Source organism: Peromyscus californicus, unplaced genomic scaffold (genome assembly GCF_007827085.1).
Source record: "Peromyscus californicus insignis strain IS unplaced genomic scaffold, ASM782708v3 Scaffold_13__1_contigs__length_99412109, whole genome shotgun sequence".
NCBI lineage: Eukaryota > Metazoa > Chordata > Mammalia > Rodentia > Cricetidae > Peromyscus > Peromyscus californicus.
The window spans coordinates 15,951,279-15,966,103 of NW_026294424.1; the positions used below are offsets into that span (position 1 = coordinate 15,951,279).

The following is a 14,825-nucleotide window of genomic DNA, read 5'->3' on the forward strand; positions in this document are numbered from 1 at the left end:
TTTATTTTTTTCTTGTATTCTTGTAGCTCAATTAGTAATTACTGATTGTATGAGCGGAAGAACAGAAAATAAAACTGTTATGCCAGTAGCTTTGAGCTGTTTTTACCTATTTCCGTGCCTTGTCAGTTATCATTATGTCTACAGGATCCTACTGCAGCACCTGCCCCACCACATCTGTACTGGAGGAATACCTGAGGCTCCCTCACCTAGCAGAGGAACCAGCAGACACTGAAGGCTGAGGTACACAGCAGCACCAAGGAAGAAGGGCCTGACCAAGTTTAAGTAGCAGTTAAATAAAGGATTAATTACCAAATTCACTGGGAGGTGATGAGCAATGAACACTAAATTGAGTCATACAAAACAGTTTTCTGAGCCAGTCAGTGGTGGAGTACACCTTTAATCTCAGCACTAGGGAAACAGAGGTACATGTGTTCCATGTGCTGAGGCAGTTCTGGTTCCATAGCCACATCTTACAACCCAGGTTTGTTTGTTTGCTTTGGAAGTGAAGCTTACTATTATTTTTGGTGGGCTCCTAATTAACATAATTCCTCATTTCATAGCCCAGGATGCCCTAGGAGTTGCTATACAACCTAGTCTCAAACTACCTTAACCACCATACCCAGAGAACTTCTTCCAACTTAATCCCCACCTTCCTTCTCTCCCCTCTCTCTCTTTCCTCTCTTCAGCCCCTTGTTTCATTGTCTGGTTGGGGTTTTTTGTTTTGTTTTGTGGATTTTTGGTGTTTGGTTTTTGAGACAGGGTCTTATTGGGCAGCTCGACTAACCTGGAACTCAATATGTAGACCAGACTAGCTTCAAACTCAAGAGATCCACTTGCCTCTGTGTTGTTAATTGATTTTTCTCTTTTGAGGGGCCCGCCACCCAGCAACCCAGCTACACAGCCAGACACTGAAGAAGGAAAGAAAAGGTATACAGGAATAGAGAAAGATAAAAGCCCCGAGGCCAAAGATGGATGGGATAAGTTAAGAAAAGCTGGCTAGCAACAAGCCAAGCTAAAGCCAGGCATTTATAATTAAGAATAAGCCTCCATGTGTGATTTATTTGGGAGCTGGGTGGCGGGCCCCCCAAAAGAGCAAAAACAATCAATAAAACCTCTGCCTCCAAGTGCTAGTTTTTAAAGCTGTATGCCAACACACCTAACTCTACTTATTTATTTATTTATTTTTAGAAATGGTCTCAATATTTAGGCTAGGCTCAAACAAACCTCCAACCTCAAGATACCAGAGTAGGTAGGATAGGCAACAAAGCCAGGAGAAAAATCACAGGAACTTGGTTCAGATTCCAGGTTTATCACATAACTGGTGGATCTGACCAAGTTTAAGCATCAGTTAAATAAAGGATTAACTACCACTGGGAGGTAGTGAGCAATGAACACTAAATTGAGTCATATAAAACAGTTTTCTGAGCTGGTAACTGGTGGCACACACCTTTAATCTCAGCACTAGGAAGGCAGAGGAAGGTACATCTGAGTTTGTGGCCAGCCTGGTCTACAGCGCGAGTTCCAAGGAAAACCAATGCTACAAAGAGAAATCCTGTCTCGAAAAACCAAACCAACCAAAGAAAACAGTTTTCAGAAGCAGGGCCTGCACAGGCAGCTACCTGAGAACTGAGGAAGAAAGACTGCAAGTTCAAGGCCAGGCAGAACTACAGAATAAGTCCAAGGAAACGCTAGACAATTCAGTGAGACCCTGGCTTAAAATAAAAGTAAAAGGGGGGCTGGAAATATGGCTCAGTGGTTAAGAGCACTTGCTGCTCTTGCAAAGGACCCAGGTTCAATTCCCAGCACCCACATGGAGGCTTATAGCTACCAATAACTACAGTTCTAGATCACCTGACCCTTTTTATGGTGACCAGGAACTCATGTAGGGTACATTTATTCACACAGGCAAACACTCATAAAAACATAAAATTAATCTTTTTAAAAAGTATAAGAAAGACTGGTGAGAAGCACTTGCCTAACATGCATGAGGTTCTAGGTTCAAACCCACAGAGGGAAGATAAGGAAGGGGAGTGTGGTGGCACTGGAGCACAGTGGGGTACAGCTAGCATTGGGAAACAAACCAAAAGTATGAAGAGTTCAAGGATAGCCTCCATTACAAAGGCCAGTGGGAGCTTCCAGAGACTCTAAAAGAGGTTTAGCTTGAGTACATTGCAAGAGTTCAAGGTTAGCCAGACCCTGTCTTAAACAACACTAACAATAGAAACCCATTAGCTGCAACTCACAATAACAAATGCATCATTATCCAGTACACATCTATATAAAACTAAAAGTCATGATCCTTAATTAATAATAAATGTGTCTTAATGATTATTTCCTCACCTTTTGGTCCTGATTTACTATTTGGAAATTATGTGATGTAATGAATAAGTAAATGAAAGTTTGCAACTAGCCCCCATTAAGAAAAGAAGTGGGCCAGGGAGCTGGGCCACCAAGCCTGGTGGGCTGGCTGAGTTTGATCTCTGGAGCTCACATGGTGGAAGGCAAGAACTACCTCCTGAAAACTGGCCTCTGACTTCTCACAGGGGAGTAGGGGGTGGTGATAAGCAGTGAAAAAAATAAATAAAATAAAAAAGATTATTTTTAAGTGAAAAGGTCTTAAAATGAATGTTCTTGGGTTAAAGGTATGGATTAATGACAGAACAGAGCATATCCAAGCACACAAAACCCTGGATTCCATACCAAACAGCCTAAACAGTAAAGTCCTGATTGCCATAACAGTAGTGTGGCTCATGCTTACAATCTCAGCACTCAGGAGGCTGAGGTAAGGAGATAGCTGCTAAAGGGTAAGATCCTGGCCAGCTGAGGGCTACCAGGTTATGTATCAAAAAACACAAAAATACTTACTCTACTTATAAACCATGCTAAAGGTAACTTTTTGTCTGCTTACCCAGATAGGGAACTCCACCTGTTACATGTTAACAGCAAGTTGTCATTTTGTTTGCTGGAGCCTCTGCAAGTATTCCATTTGCCTTCAGAATACAAACTATACTAAGTAAGCTCTTTCAGAGGTTTGGAGGTGTAACTCAGTGATATAACACTTGCCTAGCATGCCTAAGGCTAGGCCCCATTTACTCAATGCAGAGGTAAATTAATCCATTCACTCTTTAAGAATCTTCCAAAATGAGGCTGGAAGAAGTGGCTCAGTGGTTAAGAACACTGGCTACTTTTTCAGAGGATCAGGGTTCAATTCGCAGAACCATATGGCAGCTCACAACTGTCTGTAACTCCAATTCCAGGGGATCCAATGCCCTCACACAGAAAAACATGCAGGAAACATCAACGCAGATAAAATAAAAATAAATTATTTTTTCAAAAAAAGAATCTTCCAAAAACATCAATTCTACTCAAAAGCCATTTGAGTAGAGAAATAAGAAAAATATAGCTGCCCAAAATATGTACCTATATTTATATTTATAAATTTTCTTGCTGTAGAAAACCTCTACTTCATTGTTAACTTTTAAAAAAAAATCACTAGAAAATGAAATGAAACACCTATTGAAAACAGCCCTCCATTGGACAGCCAACAAGGGAAAAATATGAAACAATTCCAACAATTCTTATTTGCAGTAGAATACCATTCTCATATCCATTTCACAGGAGCAATGGTTATTAGAGGTTTGTTTATTTGTTTGTTTTCCTTAGAAAGAAGTCTTTATTGCCTCCTGGTCCATTGCCACATGAAATGCAGCAGCTATACACTCCTGACACCAAGGACAATGCTGCTGCTCCTGCTTTCCCACATTTCCTGACATGAAAACCTGAAATCCCTTTGGAAACTGTAAGTCAAAATAAATCTTTCCTCCCTTAAAGAATTTTTAAAAAAATATGTATCTACCTTTTTTTAAGTTTTAGAATTTTACTATTTTATTTTATGTGTATAGGTGTCTTGTCTACAGTGTGTGATGGATGGCTGGGAATCAAACGTAGCTCTTCTTCAAGAGCAACCAGCACACACACACACACACACACACACACACACACACACACACACACGCGCGCACACACACACACACACACACGCGCACACACACACACACCTGCAAGAAGTTTATAAATTAAAGACCAAGTCTGTTATGCTTTTATCTCAAGTGTGTAGAGCCCAGTTATTGTGAAATACAGCCAAATTAGCAAAAAAGGGTAGCTATCCAAATTTAATGATGCTACTATAAACAATTTTAACTATAATCTCAATTAAATACAACTAAAACCATAATTTATTTTAAAACTCAAAAGATTTATTTTAAAACAAAAGTCTTAGAGCCGGGGGATATAGTTCAGTAATATAAAGCCAGTCTAGCATGGGTGTAATGAGGCCCTGGGCTCAATTCCCACCTCTGAGGGGAGAGGAAAGAACAAGAGAATGAAAGGGAAGACAGGGGAGGGAAGAGGAGTAGGAAGAAGATGTGAGAGGGGAGGAAAAATGAAAGGAAAAGAAGTCAAACTCCTTGAGAGACCCAACATAATCTACTTTGCTGAATACCACTCCTGATACCCCTTTGAGGTTATGAAACACTAACCTTTTTTGTAACTAGATTGTTCGTTCTTTCAAATTCTTTGGTTAAAGATACACTTTCTCTTGAGCCCAGTATTTATTTATGGACATAAACTACCATTCACTTTTAAAATTTTGAATGTAACATTAACAATTCCTTAGCTTTGCTAATGCTTTGGGTTACAAAGAACAAAAGACTAATTCTAATAATAATGAGTACCACTTCTAAATGCAGGGGTGGGGGGGGGAGGATGGGGGAGGTAGAGGGCTGCAGAAGTAAAAATAAACCTCAAAGTAGTAGAGAGGAAGATATGCGCACAAAAGCATGAAATGCAGATCAAAAAAGAAATGCTGAGAATAGACCAAATATGGAAATAACCAAGCCAAGACTCCAAAAGGGAATCTGTATGCTGTGTGATGCTTTTAATATTCCAGTGGAGGACTAGCTAAACCAATATAGGGGCTTTTGTTGCTACTGTTTACTTTCTGTTACTATGTTCTTAACTAGATGTTATTACAAAATAAGGCAATGAGTTGGCTTTCTATAAGCTTCAGTGTGGAAAACAGAAGCCTTAAATTTTGTATTAACAAAAGCAGAGGGAAGAAAAGGAAACCAGGTACAGCAGCCAGGAGGCCAAAGGTACAAAAGGGCTGGGTAACCAAAATGGTAGGATTATATAGGAAAGAGCAGCTCAAACCCCTAGGCTGTAGCCTGAGGACCCTGTAACAGGTAGGAGCTGAAGGATGCTGGGAGAACCTGGTGGCCAGGTTCGTTTTGATATGTTAAATAGGCACCCCAGCCCTTAGTCCCAGGGTTTGAGATTTAACAACTACAAATGAATTTCACTTAACACAAAGTTGACAATTAGAAAGTTTCAAAGTTTTTACTGAAAAGCACCTCTCAATTTTTATTGTTTACTTATTTTGCATCTAGATGGGTTGTCTCACACTCTATAACCCAATACTCAGAATACTGAAGCAGGAAGAGTACCGTGAAAGAGTTCCAGGCCTCCCTAAACTACAAGGTGAGCTCCAAGCTAGCCTCTACAGAGTCGGCCTCTTATCTCAAAACAGCCAAATCAACCAAACAAAACTTCTCCACTTCAATTAAGAACATGTACTTCAGGGTGGAGGTGCAATTGTGATAGACCACTTGCTTAGTATATGTGTAAAACCTAGGGTCCCAGAACCAGCACTGTGGGAGGGAAAAAACAAAAAACAAAACAAAAACCCTGGATATATATTTCAAATACAATGGTATTTTACAATCATGCAAAAAAAAAAAAAAAAAAAAAAGATGGCATGGCTGTCACAAGTGACACCCAGGTTTCAGGCCATCTAATGGCACTGTTTATGGTTTACTAACTGTCTTTCTTGGTGCCTCAATACAGGTGTTAAAATTGATCACAATGAACTATATATTTAAAAGATACATTTAGAAATCAGATTTTTATCATCAAATTTCTTGGTAGAGCTACTCCTTTACTGGTGTGTCCTGAACAAACAAAAATGGATACTAAGAGAATGAGCATGTTGGAGCATCCTAAAGACAGAAATCTTTCACTGATGTGTCCCACAAACCAAAGACAGTTCCCAACCTGTACCAAAAAAAAAAACAAAAACACTAAAAAAGTATTGAAAAAAGATTGGATGCTACCTCTATTATATTATGTTAACCTATCTGTCTTAGTGTTTTGATTTTTTAAAACAGAAGTAATTCCACACCATATTTGTTACCCCAGAATTGAGTCTAATCTCTGAAGGATAAAAGATGCTACAGTATAAAAATAATCACTAATAAGCTTTTTTTAGACCTAGTGAGATGGCTCAGCAGATATGGATGTTTGTCACCAAGTCTGATAACCTGACTTCAATCCCTAGAAAAATCACATGGTGAAAGGATTTTGACTTATCTGACTTATTCAAGCATATCATGGCTCAAGTGCATGTGTGTCATACACACACAATAAATCAGCCTTTAAAATTGTTCTGCCCACACAACACAGAAGCACTAGCTATTGCTATGATTTGATACTAATGGGAGGATGCTGAAGGCTACAGGGGACATAGAGATGAGCCTAGAATAGGGCTGAGTCAGGTAAGCACCACAGCTGGAAGGTTAGGGCCATCAGCTTCTCAAATCTTCCTCACGTTCGATTTTATCAACCTTGGTGTTTCCCCACTGTTGTTGTTGTTGTTTTAATGATCTGTATTTATACACAGTAGATTTCTTTTTTCCCCCTCCTATTTTGTGGAGTGGAATGTTGCATGTACTACAATACCTATGTGGAGGTCAGAGGACAACTTACAGGAATTGGTTCTCTCTTTCTATCATGTGAGTCCCAAGCATGGAACTCAGGACCTTAGCCTTGCTTGGCAGCAAGCATCCTTATCTACTGAACCATCTCACTGGCCCCATCACATCAGATTCTGTAGCATCCTCAAGGTTCTAGCACTTTCAAGACTTCATTCTGAAAATTATTTTATTTTATGTTTGCCTGTTTCCATAGGTGACTCTCCTCCCTGACCTATTTTGCTTGTTCCTGTGAGGTATGTTCTTCCTTGTGTGTGAATAACATCACAGCAACAGTGATAGTCACAGCAGGTCTTTTGGATAGAGTCTTGCATGAATGCATTTTTATAATAAAACATGGCGATTTCCAAGATCATGTCTTATAGTCACCTATGTGGCAAAAATAAATAAAATAAAAAATAAAACTGTTCTGCCCATAAGAACAGTAAACTATAATAAACCTTAGACAAAATAATGCAGATAAGAGGGAGAACTCAGAGTAAAACCAATCACAAATTTTGCAACTCAATATGTGTTGATGATTGTTGATGATAAGTAATATTCATTATATTACTGTTCTCTTCTGTATGTTTGATATTTTCCATAATAAAAATGTTCAGAATCAACAAGATGGTTCCTCAGGTAAAAGCATTTGGCAACCAACCCTAAAGACCCGACTTTGCTCCCTGGAAATCACAGTGAAAAAGTGGAAGGAGAGAGTTGATTCCTTAGAACTGTCCTCTGACTGTTCCTACATTTTATTATTAAATAAATAATAAAAAAATTGAAAATGTATAAGGTAAAAAAATATTGCATTTAAAAAACTATTCAAATTAGAACAAAAAATGAGGTTCTAGCACAAAGAGCCAGTTAGCAAATAAAGAGAAAACTGGTTATTTCTGAATAATTGCTGGCACTTGGGAGGTGGGGAGGCAGGGGTCAGGAGTTCAAGTTTGAAGCAAGCCTGGGCTACTAGAGATCCTGTCTCAAAAAGTTAAGCCAAGCATGGTGTCTCCTGCTAGTAATTCCACTATTTGGAGTTGCAAACAGGTAGATCAAGGCCACCCCACCTTAGCCTGGCCTATCTATCTCAAGGTGGGGGGGGGGGGGAGATCACAACTGGTTTATATGAAGCCCCAAAATTTTTAAGAAATATTAAAATAATAGATTATCACAGCAAAAAATAGTTTCCAGGAGTTATTTAGCCCAACACTCATTTCATTCCCAAGAAAACAGAAAGGCATGATTAAAGAACTTTCTCACATTTCCAGAGTTGATAGGAAGAATGAAATTTTCTATTGCTACATTTCTTCTAGGAAATGTACTAAATACTAAATACTAAACATGCTCACTTGAGGATTTTGTAGATATTAAGCATTAAACAGCACACTGGGCTTTTAAAAATGGGGAGGGGGGAATGAAGCACAACTAACAGATCACTTTAATATGACTTAGAGGAAAAACACACACCAAAGATCACAGTATGTCCTATCAAATTTAAAACGTCACATAGCTATGCAATTCCAAGAATGAGTTTCCAGCATTTAACCACCATTTCAAGTTATTCTACCTGACAGTACTTCTTGCTGGTTATTTACATAAAAATTGAGTCACCAGCATTAAGCTTTCTAAACAGCAATACTGCCCGACATACCAAGCATTGTATCTCCACTGTATTTTTAGCCTTTCCTTAGTAATGCTGTTACTTAAGTCAAAACAGCAACAAAACCTAGTGCTAATTTACCAAACTCACTAACCAGAAATAGGAAAACAACCATTTAAATATGCTCATAATCCAAATTGGATATCTTCACACATTGGCACATATTGTACACCAAAGAAAAGTTGCGTATATCCCCTCAAAGAAATACTCTTTGGCAAGTTTATCCAAGTGATAACAAACTTTATTTTTACTGTGCCCAAGTTACACAAATACCTAGGGGGAGCACATGAAGAAGCATCTGAATTTTAACCACCTAAAAAGTAGGTTTTCTTTGGTTAAATTGATCTTCACTTTTCTGGATCCTTAACACCATGAACTTCTTTATACTCTAGTCAAAAGGTCTGTTAACCTTGGCATTTTATGGTCACTCTAAGAAGAGCAAATTGTTTTAGTTCTGCATCTTTTCATTAAAAGAGGGCTATTTCCACCCTCTTGGTTAGAGGGTATGAAAAACCTGTCAGTGACCCCCTAATAATTAGCACATAAGAACTATCCTGAGAGGAGATACAGCTGACTATTGCATTATAAAACCCTGAGTCATCCATCACCCAGTTCACTGGGCAGATTCTGGTAAACAAAAATAACATGTCCCGTGTGATCACTCATTGGTAACCACATGCATAAACATACCAGACTGTATGTAGCGTTCTTGAGAGCTGTTGGTAGCAAAAGACCATGACAGTATACAGCAGCTGACAACTAGAGTTCAGAAAGTCAACCTATCAGAACTAAGTGTTCTGTTAGAGGAAACCATAACGGAAGGCGTTATGGAATTACTGCCTTTTGAGTGAATTGGCTGTTTCTTGTTGTAAACTTCTTGTGCAATAACAGCTATGATTCTCCCCATTTACTGTGCATCTCCATGTTATGTGTACATGTAATCTCACGATTGCATCTCAATCTTGGGCACAATTTTCCCTATACATTTGGGCTAATTGGATAACTTTCCCCAGCCGTATTTATCTTTCATTAACACATATCTGGTCAGGGTCATTCTCCAGACAAAAGTATTTCAGCTAAGATACCTTTTTATCCAAGGACAAATGCAGATAGATAAACATTAGCTCATCTCACAGATAAGAGAAAATAACCACTAATAATTAAATCTTCAACTCTTTACTTTCATCCCAAGTTATTTACACAAAACTCAATTTAAGAGATTTACTGCTCACATTTCTGGGATGATTTTTTTTTTTTTTTAGCCACTTGCTAGTTACTGAGTTAAGGTAGTTATTTCCCACTGACCAAAGGAGATTTCTGACAAGGCCAGGCGATTGAGATAGGTGCCAAGCTTCGTTTCTTGTGCAAATTCACTCCCCCTTTTGGGTTGTAATTGGAAGCTGACAATTAATGCTTTGCCCAAGAATTACTACTTGTGTATATATACTGGTTCCCCCACAGCACTTAGAAGAATAAAGATGAAGAAGGAGATGGAAAGAACTAGGTAGAATGATGAGAGAACAGAAGAAGGGACAGAGAGGAGCTAAGTATGAGAACAGAAAAGAAGCTGTGCAGACAGAATTGACTGAGAAGAATAAAGAGAATGGACTAAAGAACTCAGTGTGCTTAGATTCATTTGATATCCCTCAGAGTAGTATCCTAGCCACTTGTAGTTTCTGTTCTGGACCCTGGTAGAAATCTCCTCAGAGCAGACACTTGGAAAGAATTCGTTATAGTGTACCAAACAAAACAACAAAATTCTTATAGTTCTGCCACACAGAGCAAATGATCTCTCCAAACGTTTGGTCCACTATTTCCCCAGTTCTAATTCCACTGGCACTGTAATTTGCAGCTAGTGTATACAGAAAACAAAAGAACTCTGAAGTTGAGGTTAAGGTCGTCAACATTCTTCTGACCAACTCAAGAACACACAGTCCAGAGAGCTAACAAAGCCCTGGGACAACCTGACAGGACTTTTCACTATTTGCCTTAGAACCAGCAAAGTCTCGAGCGAGGAAATGTCACAACAGGAACATAAGCTTTCCTAGGATTCTAAGACAACATTCTCTACATCAACGTCTACATAGCCCGAAAATGAGCTGACCACCTATTTGAAACCAATCGTTTAAATTAAATCCAGGAATCCAGAGCAACACTTCCTCCCCCACAAAACACACACACACACACACACACACACACACACACACACACACACACACACCACACACACACACACACACACACACACACACACACACACACACACACACACACACACCCCAGAACCTTTTATTCTCTCTATGGCCTCCTTCCACACCCAATGAGGTTTAGAAGTGAAAAGGCGTGGATCCTCGGGGAAGAAAGAAGAAACACATTAGTCAGGAGTTGCTTCCTCAAAGTCCGGACCTCTCTACCCCGCAGCTCTACGTGCAGAACTCCAAGGAGAGCCAAAAGGAACCCCTAGTTGCTGTGCACGGGGACCCCTGCGGCTCCCCAGACCTCGGCAGGTGAAGAGAAACGACCAGAACACTGGCCATGAGGGGCAACCGGCAGGACCCAGAGGTTCTGCGTAGAAAGAAGGCAAGAGACTGGATCCCTCCCGGGCTTGGCCACGGGCCTGGAACCCTGCACCAGACCAGCGCCGCCTGGACAAGATAAAGTTGAGCAGCAGCAGCTCAGACAAAGAGCCCGGCCCGCCGACAGCCTCAGCCAACTTACGTGGAGAGTTTCCGGGTCCAGAAGAGGCCCCCGGGCCACAGCTCCTGAAGCTGCACAGCCCGGCCCAGGTTGCTCTTGATCTGCGCCAGCTGCACATCGGATTCGGCGTCCAGCCGCTCGGCGTACGGCAGAAGCTTGTTGTACACGATCTCCTTCTGCGGGACGAAGGCCCGCGGGCCTAGCCCCGGCCGCCCGCCGGGCTCAGGGGGCTCCCCGCCACCCGCCCGCTCCGGCGCCTCCATGAGCCCGGGGCCGCTCCCGGCCCCCGCCCCGCTGCGGGCTCCGCCTCGTCCGCGTCGCGTCGCCCTCGGCCCGACAGCTGGGCCCCCCGGCTGCCCGGCGCGCTGCTGGACTCCGCGCGGCGCCCGGTTCGTTGGCGGTGGCAGCGGCTGCTCTGCCGGGCCCGCTCCGGCTCGTCTGGTGACGCTGCAGCCGCTGAGCACAGAGGTTCCGGAAGGGCCTCAAGTCACTTCCGGGGCGGGGAGGGGCGGGGCGGAGCGGGGCCGCGGAGGTGACTGAGTGGCTTTCTTGGGGACGGCGGAATTTGTCCCCGGCTGGATTCGCAAAGCATCGCGTGACCCGCCCACGAGAAACAAGAGATCCCGCGCTGCTCCAGCAGGATCCAGGTGGCCTCCGGCACGGGATCTGACAACCTCTCCACGCCGAGTACCCTCTCTTCTGGGCCAGTTTATGGAAGAGCAGCCTGTATTCCCAGCTGGGGGTGGGTGGGGGCGGGGCACGCAGAGGCATGATCAAGAAGACTTCAAGGCCAGCGTTGACATACAGCGTAGTGAGTTTGACATAACTTGGCTACAGGAGGCATTATCTTTATAAAACGTTTATGGAAGAGCCTACATACCCTGTACTACCCTGTAGTCCTCTGTCCCTTTTAAGCCTCAACGTTTCTGATATTCCCCCTGACCACCGTCATTCCAAAGAAAATGGTTATTCAACAAATATTAGTTGAACTATTTTCTGTGTCATCCTCTCATTTTAGGCTCCTGTGGAAAGTTTAAAAAGCCTAGTTCTGCCCTTGAGGACTTAGAGGCTTGCGGAGCTACAAGCTGGGGAGCTAAAAGACAATGCTTTGGTAAATACTGGATAAGAACCTAGATTTTGGGGGGAATTCTAACTGAAGATGTATCACTTCCCTAGAAGTTAAGTTTCAATTAATCTGTAAAGTTAATGCCATGTTTTTAGATAGAGAAAGGAGTAAGATACATCTTTCAGCTGACAGATAAGCTGAGGCTGCAGGCTTGTTTTCTAGTAATTCAGAATTCAGAAGAGAGTGAATGTATTGAGACTAAGAAGTAAATGTCGAGGGATTGAGCTTGATTCTAAAAGTAACAAGGAATTTCTAAACTAGGGCATCATGGCATCTCCCTGCTATCCCAGTATTTGGGAAGTCAAAGAAGGAGCATTGTGAGTCTAAAATTAACCCAAACTAAAAAAAAAAAAAAAAAAAAAAAAAAGCTAAGAATAGTCACACCTGTAACCCCCCAGCACTTGCACCTGGGAGGCAGCGACAATGGAGTTTCCCAGAGTTTAAGATGGCATAGCTTAAGTGGTACCCCACTTTCCTAGTCTGGACAGAGCCTTGAGTTCCATCTCCAGAACTTCTAGAAGATAATATTTTGCAAAAAGAGTCACTGTCTCAAAAATGTTTAAAAGATGATAAGCCTAGGAGCAAAATAATAAAATTTACTTTTGTTTCTTTTAGTTTCATTTCTTTGAGACAGGGTTTTACTGTTGTAGCCATGGCTATTCTGGAACTGCTATGTAAACCAGCCTGGCCTTGAGCCTTGGGCAACCCTAGGATTGTTGGCATGCACCACACCTGATAAAATCTAACACACACACACACACACACACACACACACAAAAAAAAAAAAAAAACAGGGTTGGGGATTTAGCTCAGTGGTAGAGCACTTGCCTAGCAAGCGCAAGGCCCTGGGTTCGGTTGGTCCTCAGCTCCGGAAAAAAAATTCACACACAAAAAATGTTTTAAATTACATATATTTATTTCTATGTGCACATCTGAGTGTGCCACGGTGCCTGTGAATAACTTGCAGGAGGTGATGGTCTCTTTCCACCTTGTGGGTTCTGGGAATCAAACTCTGGTCCTCATGCTTGGCTGCAGGTGCCTTTACTGACTAAGCCATCTCATCTGCCCAAAATATCCATTTTTAAAGAACCTCTCTGTCTTTGTGTGAAGACTGCGTTTGGACAGACAAGATTGGTAACTGGAGGACCCTTTAGAAAGATGAAATATTAAGTTGGATATCATGCATGCCAGTAATTCTAGCACTGGAAAGGCAGAGATAGGCTACCCACAATTTCAAAATCACCCTGGTCCATATAGATGCTGTCTCCAAAGCACCCCTCAAAAAGGCATAATAAGGACCAGGATGTCAGCTGAAATTATTTGAAAGGCATCTCAACAGAATGGTCTGGGCTTAGTATTTGAATGTGAAGAGAAAAAGAGAAGAAAAGATAGCATGATGCTAGAAGTCTGGCCTGGGAAGATGGATAGATAATGAAAGCCCTTTGCAGAAAAGGCAACAAACAGAAACAGCTTTGGAGACAGCAAGTATGTTGAATATGTGAACATACATGTGTGTTGAGGGGGAACCTCAGATGGTATATAAATGATCTTATAAGTATATAGGGAATGAGAAAAGTATGAAAATAACAGACCTCTAAGGAAACTCACATTTAAGAATGGGCAGATAAGCCAGGCAATGGTAACACACATCTTTAATCCTAGCACTCAGGAGGCAGAGGCAGGTGGATCTCTGAGTTCGAGGCCACCCTGTTCTATGTTATGTTCTATGTCTGTTGTGGGCCATGAGGAAGAAGAGAGACAGCCCTTATGAGTCCCAAAGTCTTTAATAATTCACCACATAAGCAGAGTCATTGATCGATCAGGATTGCAGGACAAGGACTCAGGAGCCTTGCTTCTGGCAGCCCTGAGCAGGGGCAGAAGCGAGGTTTATAAGCACAAAAACACAAACATTTGTTGCTGAGTTAGTTACAATTTTCACCAATCAAGAGTCAAAGATTAGGGTCATTCCTTGTGTGTTTCATCATTGTCAACCAACACAGAATGTAAGCCTTTCAGACCAACCAATCAGATTCATTTGTTCTTTCTGTTGTTAGGAACAGCCATAATGTTTAGAGAACTAAGGGACATAACAGGCTATTTCTGTTGTTTAAGGAGGAGGTTGGTCAGCTATTTGAAGGTTCCCAGTTCCCCATTTCACCCTAAGGGTAAAATGGAGTCTGAAGTCAAAATGGTGGTACTTAGGCCAAGGTGCTTTTGCCTGCTCCCTTCAGTCTACAGAGTGAGTTCCAGGACAGTCAGGGATACACAGAGAAACCCTGTGTTTGGAAACAAAACAAAACAAAAAAAGGACAGAAAAAAGGGGAAATGGACGCCGGGCAGTGGTGGCGCACACCTTTAATCCCAGCACTCGGGAGGCAGAACCAGGCGAATCTCTGTGAATTCGAGGCCAGCCTGGGCTACCAAGTTAGTTCCAGGAAAGGCGCAAAGCTACTACATAGAGAAACCCTGTCTCGAAAAGAAAAAGGCGGGGAGGGGGGGGGGGGATGGACTCCAAGAAATATTCATTCTGGAG

The 14,825-nt window shown here is 41.8% G+C and overlaps 1 protein-coding gene across 1 annotated transcript in view; it reads right to left on the reverse strand.

Moving 5' to 3' along the window:
* Window positions 1-11,539, reverse strand: part of Psme4 (proteasome activator subunit 4) — a 125,916-nt gene extending 114,377 nt beyond the window's left edge. Inside the window, exon 1 of the mRNA XM_052734558.1 lies at window positions 11,188-11,539. Within this exon, the coding sequence (XP_052590518.1) occupies window positions 11,188-11,429 (242 nt within the window). The 5' untranslated portion in view covers window positions 11,430-11,539. The remainder of the gene's footprint in view (window positions 1-11,187) is intronic.
* Between the last annotated feature and the right edge of the window lie 3,286 nt (window positions 11,540-14,825).